Source organism: Athene cunicularia, assembly GCF_003259725.1.
Source record: "Athene cunicularia isolate RWA chromosome 2 unlocalized genomic scaffold, athCun1 chr2_part1, whole genome shotgun sequence".
In the NCBI taxonomy this organism is placed as follows: domain Eukaryota; kingdom Metazoa; phylum Chordata; class Aves; order Strigiformes; family Strigidae; genus Athene; species Athene cunicularia.
Genome location: NW_020799095.1, coordinates 44222807 through 44238019, shown reverse-complemented (window position 1 = coordinate 44238019; position 15213 = coordinate 44222807). Strand labels below are relative to the sequence as shown.

At 37.7% G+C, this 15213-nt stretch overlaps 1 protein-coding gene across 1 annotated transcript in view; it reads left to right on the top strand.

The window, feature by feature from the left end:
• RBM33 (RNA binding motif protein 33) overlaps positions 1–15213 on the top strand; it is a 103483-nt gene that overhangs the window by 46062 nt on the left and 42208 nt on the right. The window contains exons 11-12 of the mRNA XM_026843509.1: positions 12551–12710; positions 14146–14540. Of these exons, the coding sequence (XP_026699310.1) occupies positions 12551–12710; positions 14146–14540 (555 nt within the window). The remainder of the gene's footprint in view (positions 1–12550; positions 12711–14145; positions 14541–15213) is intronic.

Genomic DNA, 15213 nt, shown 5'->3' with positions numbered 1-15213 from the left:
CTTTTCTCTTTTGATAGGACACCTTAGTTGGCACACTGGGTGCCTTTCAGATAACTGTTGAATTGTGTAACATTGTTTTATTCATTTTTAAAAATAAGACTTTTATTAATAGAGTGACTTGTCCTCAGGCCCTTGTGAATAGTCTACATCACATGTATTTGCAGTTCCCAGGGGGTTTGACATGATTTGGAAGTTACCCTACAGTTTCTTTTCAAAATCATCTTTATCTCAAAGAATACTTCATTATTTCCACCCTCCTTCTTAAACTGCAAAAATCTTAGTAAACTTTCTTTATATTCTCATTCACAGTGCTTCCTTCCACTTGATCTCTGGGGCATTAGGTGTCGTCTTAAATGGATGCTGTGAAAGGCAGTTAAGTCTTGATGCAGTTTTTTCACCATCTCTGAAAACTCTTGTTTGATGAATTCTGAGACCTTTCAAGTGTTGTAATTCAGATACTGTTTTTAAACACTTCTTTATGCTTTAATCTGAGAAGTTTTTAAACAGGTGCCCAGTCATTGCTCAAAACAGAGGTTTCTGTCCTTCATTGCCACTTGATTGAAGCAATTCTTTTAGATAAGTAATGCCATACAAATTAATTAATTATAGAAGGTACATTAGAATACAGTTTACGCCTTTTTCCACAGAGTCATCCTTGGGCAGGTTTGGATCAGCCCTACAGCACCGTTTCAGCAAATTTGGGTCAGTTGAATGGATATTAGATTGTACCTGGGTCTGTGGGTGTGCCTTTATGAAAACACCTCTTGCAGTATGTAGAACCAGTTTATGGTGCATTTGAAAACAGAATTCTTTGTGATAGTGTTTGCTGTTTGTTGTGGGAAATGCAGATAGGGAGTAAATTTTTTCTTCCATCATTTCAAACTTGATTGTGAATTGCCACATGTGAATAAGGGTTTTGGCAATTGTTACTGCGGTCATGGCTCATATTCTCCAGTACATACAGTAAGGACAATTTAAACAGTCTTGTATCTGAGTACAGTCAATCACTTTAAGCTGGTATTTACTAAGTAATGGTATCTCGTAACTAGTACATGTTTGCAACATTTTGTAGGTAAGAGGTAAACTGTTAATGGAAATAAAAAGCCACTTGTGAAAATGACTCTTCTACTTCCTCACAATTATTCTGCTTTAGCTATGGCTTTACTATAATGAGTAACAGTAAATGAAATTTTCACTCTATTGCTGTGTAGCAGTGGCAGATCACAGGTAGTGTAGAAAGCATTTTGTTTTCATTTAACAGGCTACATGGTATCAGGTGGTGTTGATTGACATTTCTTGGATACTGCTTTATACAGCATTTCATGCAAATCATGTTTGAATGAGACTGCTGCATCAAATTACATTTCTTTCAGATTATAGCCCTTGCAGATGTGAGACAGAGCTTGTTCAGCAGCTAGCAAAAAGCTTTCGTTTTTAACACTTACTGTTTTCACAACTTGACTGCAAAGCCCTATAATTACAGCACTTAAGGTAGTGAAGGAATGATGGGCACTTTCTCTTATCAGATCTATAAGTACTAGCAAGCAGATGCAGCATGAGATCCCTCCAGCTGTCAAATATTGTCAGGCTGGCATAGAGGGAATGCAGTTTAAAATGCAGGTGACATAATACCCAACATCCTCCATTTGCTAGTGGGCTTCTGATTAATCACGATTACCATACATTATCATACCATCAAATTTAATCATATCAATGAATTCCCATCTGCAGGAGGAGCAGCAGCAGCAAAACATGATGGTAACAGCTATTAAATAAGAGAGAAATAGATGGTTTCTAAATGCAGTAACCCTTTAACTTGTCATGCTAGCTCCAGTGTGCACATGCTCTGTAGATATTGAAATAAAACAGAAAACTTGTGATTTCATAGTTATTTTAATTTACCTTTCTGTTAAGTGATTGCTATTTAGAACTGCCAAGGAAACCAGAGCTGTAGAAATTTTTTTTTTTCTGTGTTAATGATGCTAGATTTTCTTCAATCTCAGCTTTAGTACCTGCTAAATACAGAATCACAGAATGGCTGAGGTTGGCAGGCACCTCTGGAGGTCATCTTGTCCACTCCTCTGCTTAAGCAGGGCCACCTAGACTGGTTGCCCAGGACCACATCCAGATGGCTTTTGAGTATCTCCAAGATTGGAGACCCTACAACCTCTCTGGGCATTCTGTGCCAGTGCTCAGCCACCCTCATAGTAAAAAAAGTGTTTATTTAGATATATTTTTTTTCATATATAGGTATATACATTTTTTGTATATTTGTGTGAATGAAATTTGGAGTTTAATTTTTATAAGCAAAGCACAAATTTTTACTGAGGCAAAGAGGAAGAAGCATTATGCATATAACTATATAGCCATTAATTAGGCACTGTTAAAGAGATACTTTGCAGAAGTCAACTCATAAAGAAATACAATTAAAATATACAATTCACTTCCTACTACAATGCAGTAAGAGTAATCCAGTGCTTAAACAGTGAATGGAGAACTAAAATGTATTTATCGTAAAATCAGAGTCCCAGAAGATAGTATAGCTCTCAAGCTATTTTCACTGAGCCGAGAAAATGTCCTTTTAAATAAATCAGTACATTTTTTTGTATTGTGATGACACAATTAATAAACTCGTATTTATTTACCTTCTGCACCTTCAGTTCTTGCTAATTCTTTAGAATGTAAAAGAAAAAAATGTTTCAATCATTATAAAACAGTAAGTCGTACTACTGTTTACAATAAATTGAGGTGACTTAGAGGAATTTTCTGGGTTGACTAGCATACCCAAAGAGGGAAAAAATGTTCAGGCCTTCATATACAACATGTAAGTAGTACCTGCAGGCACATTGGGAGCTCTGGGTAGGTAAAGCTATTGCATCAATATGTTTGCAAGGTCAGATATGTGTAAAACATCTCAAAAATGAGATTTCCTTACAGAATTAAAAATCAGGAATCAAGTAATTTAACTACTAAACAGTCAGGTCTCAAATGTCATTTTCTAATCCAGATGAAAGTCCATGTTAGCAGCAATTCTAATACTTCTATAAAGCTGGCTGGTAATTGGCTTTTTTGCAGGAATCTGAGCATTTTTTGTTTGAAGGGAGAGGCATCATTCCCAAGTCACATGTATTTATCTTTGAGGTTTTAAGATTGTTTTTAAATTAACTGTAACTGCACCTTCAGGCTTGAAGTGTAATGTAGAAATCCTGAATTTGGGATTCATGATCCAGTTAGTTCTGACTTCAGAACTGTTTCTAGTAGTCACTAACTTGCATGTCACTAAGATATACTAGGCCAATAAACACAGTAATAGTATTTCCATGGAGTAGTCTCTGGTAAATCCAAGGATAAGGTGTGAATTTTGTTAGATGTTTTGTCTCGTTTGTTCTGAAAGCAGAGGAGGTCCAAAACTTTTGGGTCCCTAATTTTTTATGCATCCCTAAAACTATTAGTTTTCAGCACAGAAAATATGCATAAGGATTTTACTCTCTTTAAATAAAATTATTATGAAATTCTCCTCTTTTGAGGGAGAGTTCATAATTCTAAAAGGCATTAATGTCTTGTGATAGTTTTTCTCTAATTTCTATTTCTATTGTACATAATCTTAAAAATTGAGGGTACCAAACAAAAATGTCTACACCAGACCCCTGAAGAGGATTACAAACTAAACTGAAACGGAATCTTCCAGATGAATTAGTTTAAAATATCTGTTTAAGAAATGACTTAGGTTTGTGCTATAATCTGAGAGATTTGGGTTTACTCTTCCTTTAGGCAGTGCAGACTGCTACAACTTGTCTGTCACACTATTTGTTATTATGGCCTGTCTGCTTGCTGGAGACACTCTTTCTTCATCCATACAAAACAGGTGGATGGGAGTTCCTGCACATCAGCACTGTTAGGAATTTAAAGCTAGAGTTGGGATTAAGGTAACAATACCTTTACTATGTCTGCATTTCATTTAGGAGAATTTTCTGAGAATGGTTCTTGAATGGGACCACTTGTCCTGCAGATTTTCTTTTCCTAACATATGTACCTCAATGGTAGAGCAGATGAAGGTTGAAGAAACCTATCTATGAAGCAGTCCTGTGTAGAACTGGTTGCTTGTGGGCCATTCTGTTTTATTACATCTCTTACAGGAACATACTAAAGTTGTGAGTATTCTTGTCCCCAGTAGCAACATGAATATATTCCTGCTTGATGTATTAGGGAGGGTGCCCTGAAGCTTGCTTAAAAGGAAAACTATAAAACTAATTTTTAGCTTTAGTCTCCCAAACTGTTTGAGATTGGTGTGCTATGATGGGAGTATCCTCCTTTTTCTTTATTGCCTGTGTCCTTGTTTTAGATACTTGATTGTGAGTTGGCTTTAACAAGGGATTCCATGCCTTTCTCTTTTTGCTCTTGTACTGGTTTTCCATGATGGTTGAATTCTATTTTTGGGACCTTAAGCAGTGAAATTTGGCATTAGTGATTTCTCTTACAGGTGATCTGGACTTGTGCCTAAACCTCTGAACACACTTTTGTATCTCTTGAAGTTGTGTAGTATCAAAGAGAAGTTTGTCCAAGTTATGTGGTACACTTTAATGTTAAAAATTACTGTTAGCTCATTTAAGGAAAATATCAACCCCTTCTCTCTGACTCAAATCTGCCTGTAATACTGGGGTCTGTGCAGTCCCCACACTTGAACCAGCACTTACTATCTCCTTGCATTTTCCCCTCAAAGTATGTTCCAGAAGCTTTGAAAAGACTCTTGTATGGGTAGCATGCAAGCATTGTCTTGAATTTTATACTTGCTCGGAACTTTAATTTTTGTCTTTGATTGAAATGTATTTAAGGCATTCATTTTTATATAAGATCTTCTTATAATACTAAATCCATTGGGAAAATCATGGTGCTTGCTAGGTTTTAGTTCACCTTGATAGAATTACATGATTCATAGGTGTCACAGGGACATTACTGAGTTATTTAGACTGTATTTAAAGATATATTACAATAAGTTTTATTACAAAATATGAAATAATGTTTTTATTATAAAATTCCAGTGAATCAGTGTGTATGCTCTGCACAATAAATAAGAATACTATGAAACTTAAATGTGAAGAGACATAGTTTGTGGGATACATATATTTCTGCTTGAAAATTTTTGAATTGTATCCAAGATATATGAAGCACGGCTTCCTACATAAGAGGATGAAAAGTCAGTTCCTTGCCCTGGAAGGTAGGCATTTTAGGAGAGCTTTTTAAAAAGTCTGGTAGCTGCTGAAATAAGAGGATTAACATCTTGTGACAGATGGCTATAGTTTTAATTGTCATAGGTTATAGTGGTCATTATTCTTTGCATTTAAACCGTATAAGAAGAATTAACTGAGTGGCCCTGCTTAACTGTCAATGGAGTTCTCCTAGCTCTTTGCATTTTAAGTGAGATTAATAAATGAAAACATGTTGTAGAGGCAGGGTATATTTTATTGAAAGATTCATGAAGTTTCAATGACATTGTTAAGGTATTTAATTAGTCTCATGAAAAAAAAGTGACCCTTTTAGAGAAGCTGATAAGTCATATAATAGCTGTTAGATCCTCTTTATTCCTTGCTTTATAAGATTAACTTTGTGCTAAGCAATTTATGCTAAGTTTTCCCTTTTATTGGTAACCAAAGTTATCTGTGCTTCATGAATAGATTATTGGAGATAACATCATGTAATTAACAAGAGATGCAGAAAAGTAAAAGTACAATTTGTGTAAGAATTGTATGAGAGAGAATGTTAATTTCTTAACTAGGAAGGATATTTAAAGGGATAAAAGAGAGGCAAAATAGTGCAGTTCTTTGAAAGGATTAAAGTAACCTTATCTCATGTTCTTTCAGAAGGTGGGATTGCCTGAGAGTATGAAAGTCATGTTCAATGAGCTATTCACAACTCTAATGAATTGTTTTTGACAAGTTTGCATTGCATTTTTTTTCCAAAAGTGATTGATAAGGTATAAGTTATGCCTTAGCTATATTGAATAATAGAAGTTAGTAAAAGGGGAAATTGTACAACCTGTAGGCATGTGGAATTGTATAACAATGTCAGTCTGAGGTGCTGTAAATTATAGGGGGGGGAGAGTGGATAATTTTTTTTTTCTTTGTCCAAGTAAACTTCGCAAAATTAAAGAGTTAAGACAATAAAATACCTGTCAATAACACTTCAGTGTGGTGCTGTCTTTTCCTTTGAAGTATTTGAGATGTCTGACTGTGGTCTCTTTGGAAATCTACACAGAACCCGTTTCCAGTATAATTTCCTTCTAGACTTCAGTTCTTGTATTCAAAAAAGATGGTACATGTGTAATTTTACTTTGAAAATTCTTGAGAATAAATTAAATAATACAGTTCAACATGCTCCTTAAAACCAGGAAGACCAAAAATTACTTTCTTTAGTAGTTTAAGAAAAATCTTGATGTTCAGTACCTTGCATTCAGTGTTTAGGCAATAAATGTTTTGGTTTTCACAGAAGAAAGAGTGGCCAGAGCTGTGTCCTTCTGCAGCCCACAAAGGCTTGCTGAGAGGCTGTTCAAGAGCCTTTTAGCTCTCCAAAATGACAAGTTTTTGCTCAGTTCATTGAAATACTTGTTAATGCCAGGGCTGTAGGTAGTGGTTTAGAAGGAACTACAGTGCTGAAGTGTGGTGGCAGTTTTGTGAAGGACTATGTGTCAATTTGTTCAGGACTTCTAGGCCAGACTGTGGCATGATGGGTACATCTGCTTCAGGTCTCATGCTGTTTCTGGTTGTGCTCTTTGTGCAACTAGCTTTAAATCTAGCTAAAAACTTCATTTGGGGAGTCTTTCCCTGCAATTTGATGCACTTTTAAGTAATCAATCTGATAATGATACTAAATAATGATACTAAATCAGTAATAATGATACCGTGTATTCCAGTGAGAAGGGGAGAAGGCTGCTCCAAAAAGCTACCATATATGCTCTGCTGGGTTTTTTTCAGTATGGACATTTGGTAGCTCAGTCTTTGTAACCATTTCTGTATGAATGTGAACCAGCCTGTGGGTTCTCACTGGAAATGCATGAATAAATATTTTTTCCTTTCCACTGGTGTCAGAGTGGCCCCGGTGTTGGACTGAAATGTAGAACCTTGCAGCCTTGGCTGTTCATATGAATTTGCAGTTATCACTCTTGCTACTGTTGAAATCTGTTAACTTGAAAATGGGTAGTTTGAAGACTGTGAGAAATACTAAGTAGAGAAGTTTCCTAAAACATTTAATAATGGTGAAGTAATAGTTAACATAATTTTTTGTAGGGAGTCTTGGTTGATGTGTGTACTGAATAGCTGGTTGTAATTTAAAACTGTCTGTATATCAAAACCGTGAAAAATGGGAGTAGCTACTATGCATATGAAGATTTATTATGCATCTGTGTTACAGTATGCTTATTTTAACAAAAATAGACCTTTATGAAAATGGGCTTTTGCACCTGTCCTTCATTAATTTTTGAAGTTAGTAGCTCTGTGTGGTCTTTTCTACAAAATACCAGAGGGCACTTTGGGGTTATTAGCAGCAAATACTTGCTGAATGTAGAGTTTAATACTAATGGAGAAGAAATAATTCACTCCTAGAATTATAGTTCAACTACTGTTAGGCAAAAAAAAAACCCCACCCTCAAAAACTTCTAGAGTAACTGAGAACTGTTACATTAATTGTACTATTTTTAGGATTATTAGAATTTGGCATTAGTAAAAGTTGAAGTTGTACTATTAGTGTATTCCTATTAAAAGGGGGGAATTTATCTATTTCAGAATAATAGACAGGCACTTCATAACTTGGAAAAATATCCACCATAGTTTACATATTTTCTTGAAAGTAAAGTTCATTTGTGTCTGGAAGTAGTACCTCTAGTTGAACCATAGAGTTTGTTTCACATGTAGTGTGTGAAATTGATCCATCACACAATTAAATTCCTGTTGCAATAGTCCTGAAAGCTTTTTTCAGAAGAAAAATCTCAGCAATGTAAAAATCTGAAAATACAAGCATTCCATTACTCATTTTACTCTAATTAGGGCAGAACTTTATATCACTCTTTAGGGATAGTAGAAGCAAAGCTGATAAAGGAAAAAAGTAGAGGTCAGTCTCTTGACAGATGCTGGAAGGAAAAGAATCAAAATAATATATAGAATTTTTTTTAGAAGCAAATATTGGTAATTCGCTTTTTGGCAAATAACAGGTGTCTTTGCAATTAATTTTGCATGATTGGCCTTTGACTATCTGCCAAGATATGTGATTGGTCATATTTTAGTAGTTCTTCAAAATGTTATATACATAAAGTTAAAACCTATTCAGTGATCAAGTAAGTAGGTATTTCTTAGTGATACTCAGTTGTCTGTATAGCATGCAGCTTTACTGTGGTGTGATTTATATCAGCTGTAATTCTGTACTTTTGCCATTTTTGAAACTTTTAAGGTTTCAAAACATCCAGCCATCTCTTCCATTATGTGTGGAGTAAGTGCTATGGCAGGGAAGGGTCATTGTTTTGGCACTAATGAATCGTGACAATGAGGAAACATGTTTGTTGTAGGATATAAAAAGCATCTTCATGTAACTTCAAATGCTAAGTGGAGAAGGAGGGTTGGCTTTAGGATTGGAAAAATACTTGCTATCTTAATCTTCTTGGCCTCAAAGTTTAACTGGAATCTTACTTAAGAAGTGGGGAAAAAACCCTCAGTATTCTTAACTGTGAGGGATGGAAAAGAGAGATCAACAGAAAGAGTTCCAAACTTCAAATATTTCCTCCTTGCTCTGGTTTTGTTCGACTGTCTTGGAGCTATTTTGACTCAAACTTGTGTTGTGGGATACAATTCTATGAAATGAAACTAGAGCAAAAAAAAAAATTTCTCCATGTATCTTGGTGGGCATTTGTTGGGATTTTTGGATACTAACTTTTTAATAACAGCTGGATAACTCTTAGTTTCTCTTAAAATCAATTAAAATGTTTAGAGGACAGTAAACATTTGATTCTTAAATTAAGACAGATGGACACTTTTGGTATTGAATGGAGCCTGAAATCAATATTGCTTTTATTTTTAACAGTAAAATGTCTTGCAGGTTATTGGTTTCTGTGATTTTTAGTAAATAAACTATAATCTCAATTTTTAAGTGTGAACTTTTAAAAGTCTAAAATAACCTTGTGTTACTGAGTTCTAAAACTTAACTAAAGCTTATTTCATAAGGGTTTAAAGCTTCCTTATGATGGGAAAGAGCTACTCTCAGTGTGTGTAGTACTAACAGACTTTTGTGGTCTGAACCAAGATGATGTATGTACTGGCTGCATGCCTCATTTTGAAATGTTTTGGTTGAAATTTTTCAAATACTTTAATTCCAAGATTGAAAAAGTGGAAAAACGTTATGCCCAAGTGACTGACTTAGACATGTTTTATTTTTGCTAAATATTTCAAGAAACAAACTGAGTTTGGCTTCACTGAGTATGTTTTGGTACATAAAAGCTGTGCAAAGTTCAACAGGACTTTCCATGCATTTGCAATTCATAGGTGCTTTGGGATCAGGTGGATCTCTGCATAATAATGAGGGTACAGGTTGGCAGGAGAGGGGAAGCTGGTACGAAGAAGTGTTTATTTAAAATACAAGTACAGCATCTTGTGCTCTCATTTACTTCTTCCTTGGCAGGAAAAAGGGCAGAAATTGCCTGGAGTAAGTGTACAGACTAAAAAGGTAGGGTCTGGGTGGGGTAAATAGGAGCTCCTGACCATCTGCCACAAGACAAGACCACAGTTTGTAATCAAGGAGCTGGGAAGCTGGATCCATGCCAGGATTAGGAACCAGTGGGCAGAGTGAAGGATGTGATGGGGATGAAAGAATGTATCTGAAGGACCAGGAGAACGGTAAGGCTAATTGGACAGATAAATAATATTGTGGAAGATGCTTGAGACTGGGTTACAAATTCAGCCATAGAAGTGTAGATCTGCCTGCTTATTTTGTAGTCTAAGCCTGTATTTTGTAGCCTAGCCCTAGAACTGAAGTTTGGGAGTGAGGGGAGAGACTGATAAGGATCTGTTACCTTGACAGGGCAGAAAATGTCAAGTTTGGAAGAAGCAGGTAGAGGAGACTGGTCACTGCAGTGCCATTTGGTACTGGGAAACAAGACCAGCCAGATCATTACTGCTGCCAGTTTTTCAGCTTGGGTGGCAAATATGTGTGTGATGCTTACACTTTATTAGCCCAGGTTTCAGTAAGTTTCCATATAATTTGTTTTCCACTGACTATTTCAGAAATACCTAAGATATATGTAGACATACACTGTGCCTAGAGAAAAACACAAGGAGAATTTCAGAGCTTCCAAGCCAAGCTCTCAGAAAATAGGAAAAATCAGGTTGTCAAGACTGCTTTCTCTCCCAAGGTGCAATATGTTTATGAGACTATGTGCAGTAAATAAGATGCAAGATAAAAACCATCTTGTGTGAAACTGCCCTGATGGAGTTTCTCCCCTGCTTCTGTTGCAATGACCTTATGCATTATGCAGCGATAAACTAACAACTAAATACCTAAATAGCAGTTGGTTTGCTGGGTGCCTCCCTCGGGGCTGTGCAGCTTGCAGGAGCAGTGTATTTGGGAGCAGTGTGTATTCGCTAGGATGGCTGTAAGAACAATGCTTTGAGAAATAGGCTTTTATCACCAAGGCTTCCAAGATGAGGGAATACATTTAACCTTAGTTTGAAAGTACATCTGGCAGCTCCTACGTGCAGTGATGGTAGAGGTGTGTTTTTGAAGCAAAGGGTCAGGATCCTCAAGGTTTGTGTTCAGTTGCTCTTTTGGCAGGCAGCCAGTGCTGTCCTGCTCAACATGAGGGAAGGGCAGTGCAGTTGAAGCAGTCTTGTTCAGCTAAACCTGAATGGATTTTGATGGGACAAATAAATGTCACTTTCTTCATCCCAAATAGCTCCCTCTTCCTCCAGCTGCTGTTATTTGCAGGCAGCTTGTGAAATTCAAATATGCTAGGCTCTTCTGAGGTGGCAAGAATATTTTGTGTTGGTAATTGTTCACTTGCAGAAGTGTGGCAGCTCCTCGTGCAAACAGTATGTATGCTGTGAGGACTGTCATGCTTGAGTTTAATATAGTGTCTTTCCGCTAAATGAAATGCCCACAGGAGACTGGCTGAGTAGAAGCACTGGCAAGGGGATAGACCCTGTAATCTCTAGGAATGATAAAGTATTTACAGTTGATGGCTGTATAAAATGACATAAAATAAGAAGTCTTAGTATCTCACATATCCCTGTTTAGGTGTTATAAAGAAGGCCACAGATTTAATAATGGCTGTGATCCTCAGTGCTTCTCATCTACTTGTTTGGGCCTTGCCAATCCCAGTTGTATTTTGTTGGTAGAAGGCTGTGAAGCAGCTTTGTCATGTGCTACTTCAGTAGTGAGTAGACATCAGTTTCCAGAGCAAATACCCATATTTGCTGCGTGAGAAATTATTTGTCTAAAATGCTAGTATTTTCACTGTACAGATAGGATAGTGAGACTGCACATACTGCATGATGAAGGCAGCTCAATAGACAAATGATACGTTGCTGCAACTTAGTTGTTTGGTTCTTTGCTGATGGCCATATTTCAGTCTAGCAGGGAGTGTTTGGTCTGAAATCTATTTTGAAAAACTTGTCTTCAGCATTGGCAGATTTGAAGCTTTAAGGTGAGTGTATGTAGACAGAACAGATGCCATCACTGATTTAAGAATCCATATAACGAAAACAAAGATGTTCAGAGATTTTTTCTTTGATTTACACATAATAAAGAAATGCTTGTAAATGTAATGACATGTGAAGCAAAGCTGCTTCTGTTTATATCAAAAGGTTGCCAATATATTATTTTGTCAACTTTTGATACAAAAGAAAAAAATGGTAGTGTGACTTGATTAAGTGTATGTTCTGCAAAGGTCTACTTTTGGACTGACGTCCAGCTTTTCTCAATATGTAAAGGCTCACTTTACATTTAAAAAAAAAAAAATACTGGAGGAAAGTCAGTTTTGCATTCTTCATTCTAATGTTTCAGATTCTAAGTTGTGAATAGGCAGAAGTGTTACTCTCGTTAATTTTTGAAAGACGATTTATTTAATTTTATGGATGCCATAAATTGTCCTTCCCCTCCACCCCCTTTTTTAAAATAAATCTGCTTCACTTCTGTAGCTTACATTATACTAAATTGATGGTGAAGAATAGCACAGTTTAAGAAGATAAATGTCAGGAATGTCTTCTAAAGTAGACATTCAGATTTTTTTGGATTAATGGGAAAGAAGGTCAATAATTGCATGGATTTCAATAAGCTTGAGAAGAAATGGCATTCCTGTGGTGATAGTGATTATTAAAACGTTGTGAATTCATTTCAAGATACTGTATGCGGTTTAATATCTCTTCCATTGTGAAAGAATGACTCATTAAGAGCTGCCAATTTGTACAGATGATAGGAGGTAACTCATAAAACAATTGTATTTTTAAGAGAAAGTTATAGCAGGCAATAGATAAATTAATGGATGGTAGTTTTAATCTTAGTTCTGCTTTATTAATAGGGCCCTCCAGACTTTCAGCAGCATACGCCTGGACCGGTTCCTACCAACTTCACTCAAGCTCCGAGGCTGCCAATCCAGGACCAGTGGAGAGGGCCACCACCACCACCACCACCACTTCCTCCTCCACCTCCTCAGGAAAGAGATCCTTTCTTCATAGCAGGTGAGCATTTTCATTTTTATTAACATACAAAATCCACTTTTTGTACAGTGGCTCTATAGTGTAAGTGTGTGTTGTGGTTTAGCCCCAGCTGACAACTAAGCTCTCTCACTCCTCCTCCTTCCTCCTCCCCTGCAGTGGGATGGGGAGAAGAATCTGGGAGGAAAAAAAGTAAAACTTGTAGGTTGAGATAAGAACAGTTTAATAACTAAAATAAAAGAACAATAGTAATGAAAATAGCAAAAAAAGAGAGAAATAAAACCCAAGAAAAGACAAGTGGTGCACACTGCAATTTCTTACCACACTGACTGATGCCGGAGCAGTGGTTTGCCCGTCCCAGCCAACTCTCCTTCCTCCTGCCCAGTCTGATTTATATATGGATCGTGATGTTCTATGGTATGGAATATCCTTTTGGCTAGTTCAGGTCAGCTGTCCTTGCCCTGCTCCCTCCCAGCTTCATGTGTACCTGCTTGCTGGCAGAGCATGGGAAATGGAAGAATTGTTAATTTAGGATAAACACTACTTAACACACCAGTGTTAAAGTTGTGGCTGTATTCTCACACTAAATCCCAAACACAGCTACTAGGAAGAAAGTTAACTGTCCCAGCCAAAACCAGGACAGTGTCTATTGTGTAACATGAAGTATTTAGAAGAACCTGAAAGCTGAAAGATACTGTTTGATGTAGCCAGTCTAATACATGCTAAAAATGTCAGTGCTCTGGTATCTTTTTATGTTTTTTGATGTAATTGTATGTCTCCATCTAACTCCCATCAATCTGGATATTTATACAGATACAAAATAAGATTAATATCTAAGTGGTTGTTGCAGTAAAGTTGTTGTAATTTATTACATTTTAGCTAGGTAGTACTCTTAATACACTTTGGTTTCTGCTCATAACTCTTTAAACTGCCTGGACTATTTGAGTACTGTGAGAAATCTGTTAAGGTTAGCTAAAATGATAGAGCATAGTAAACAAAGGAGATAGGAAGTGTGTGTGTATACATTCAGAGATATGTTTATATGCCACAGATATGTAATGTGCATATATATAATGTATATGTTGTGAAAAGATTACGCAGACAAAATATGTACAAAATTGCCAAATACCTGGTCAGCAAATGGTATCAACATTTTAGGAGTTTTTGTGTGATTTAAACTATAATCCCTGGAATCTTTCATTGATTCCGTTAAAGTAAAATTTCTAAGTTGCGAACTCCAGCAGAGTTCCAGTTGTGCTGGTCTTTCAAGTATCAGTTCCCTTATACACAAGTGGCAGAAGGAAGACAAAGATTGTAGCTCTTAAAATTAAAACATGCACAGCAATTTTGCTTTCTACAAACTTAGGGTTACTTTTCCAAATCAGAGTAGAGCTTTGTTTTGAACCTGTGCTTGTGTCCCAGGGAGGTTGTCATTTGATCGCTTACTTTCTTCCTACAGATCCAAGGTTTCCAAGTCATCACTTGTTTGAGCAGCGAAGCCCCCCACCACCACCACCTCCTCCGCTTCTTAACAGTGCGCATCCTGTCCCCACCCAAAACCCAATGCCGTTCACCCAGCCTGGGCCGGTGTTCAATCAGCAGGGACAGCAACCTGTGTTCCCCCGCGAGCGGCCAGTACGGCCAAACATGCAGCCTCAAGGTCCTGTGGGGATTCTCCACTTCAACCAGCCGGGCTCAGCAAATCCACGGCCGTTCATCCCTCCAAGGCAGCAGTTCCTGCAAGCCCCCGGACAGCCCTTCCTCGCTGCGCACACGCAGCCCAGCATGCAGGTATGCCTCTGCCGCAGCAAGGGGCCTGCGGGAGGGGTCTTTAAAGGGGCGCAGTGTGGCCTTGTAGGCTGGCAGGAGTGAGGTAACAAGTGGAATTGTTTGATGTTACAGGTATGAGGCAGGTGGACCTGGAACGCGCTTTATTGCTGTGGCTGAAAAAGCAATGAATTTTCTCCCCAGTTGCCAGCACTAACGTATTTCCCATAGCGAGCCTGCAGCCCGGCTCCTTAAATGGCTTTAGCTCCGCAGGAGTAGGGAGAGAGGCCCCGGGCGGCAGGGCTAGCGGTGGGGCGGGAGCGCCCTCTGCCGCTCAGCTGCGGAGCTCGGCAGGGAGCCGGGGGCCTCCCGCAAAACGGGACGAAGCGGAATTGCCGCTTGAACTACAGAGTAAATGTTTTGGGGATGTGCAGGGGAACCTGGAGGGCCCTGCATGTTCCGTGGGCTTTGTGCGGGATCTTTTCATGGTGTCTGTGTGTCGAGTGGGGGGAAACGCTGAAGTCTGGCAATGTTGAGGAAAAAAAACCAAGTGGAACACACACACACCCCCCCACACACACACTCATATGAAGATTAAAGCATTGGTTCCAAAGTATCTCTGTCAGTGTTTAGAAAAATGAGTGAATGTTTTTTCACTCCTCTTAAGTGAATTAAAAAACCCCCCAAAGACAAAAAACCAAAAGCAGTCATTTTGTTCTTTCAGTTTAAAGTTTTAAACATATCCCTGTCTCTTATACAC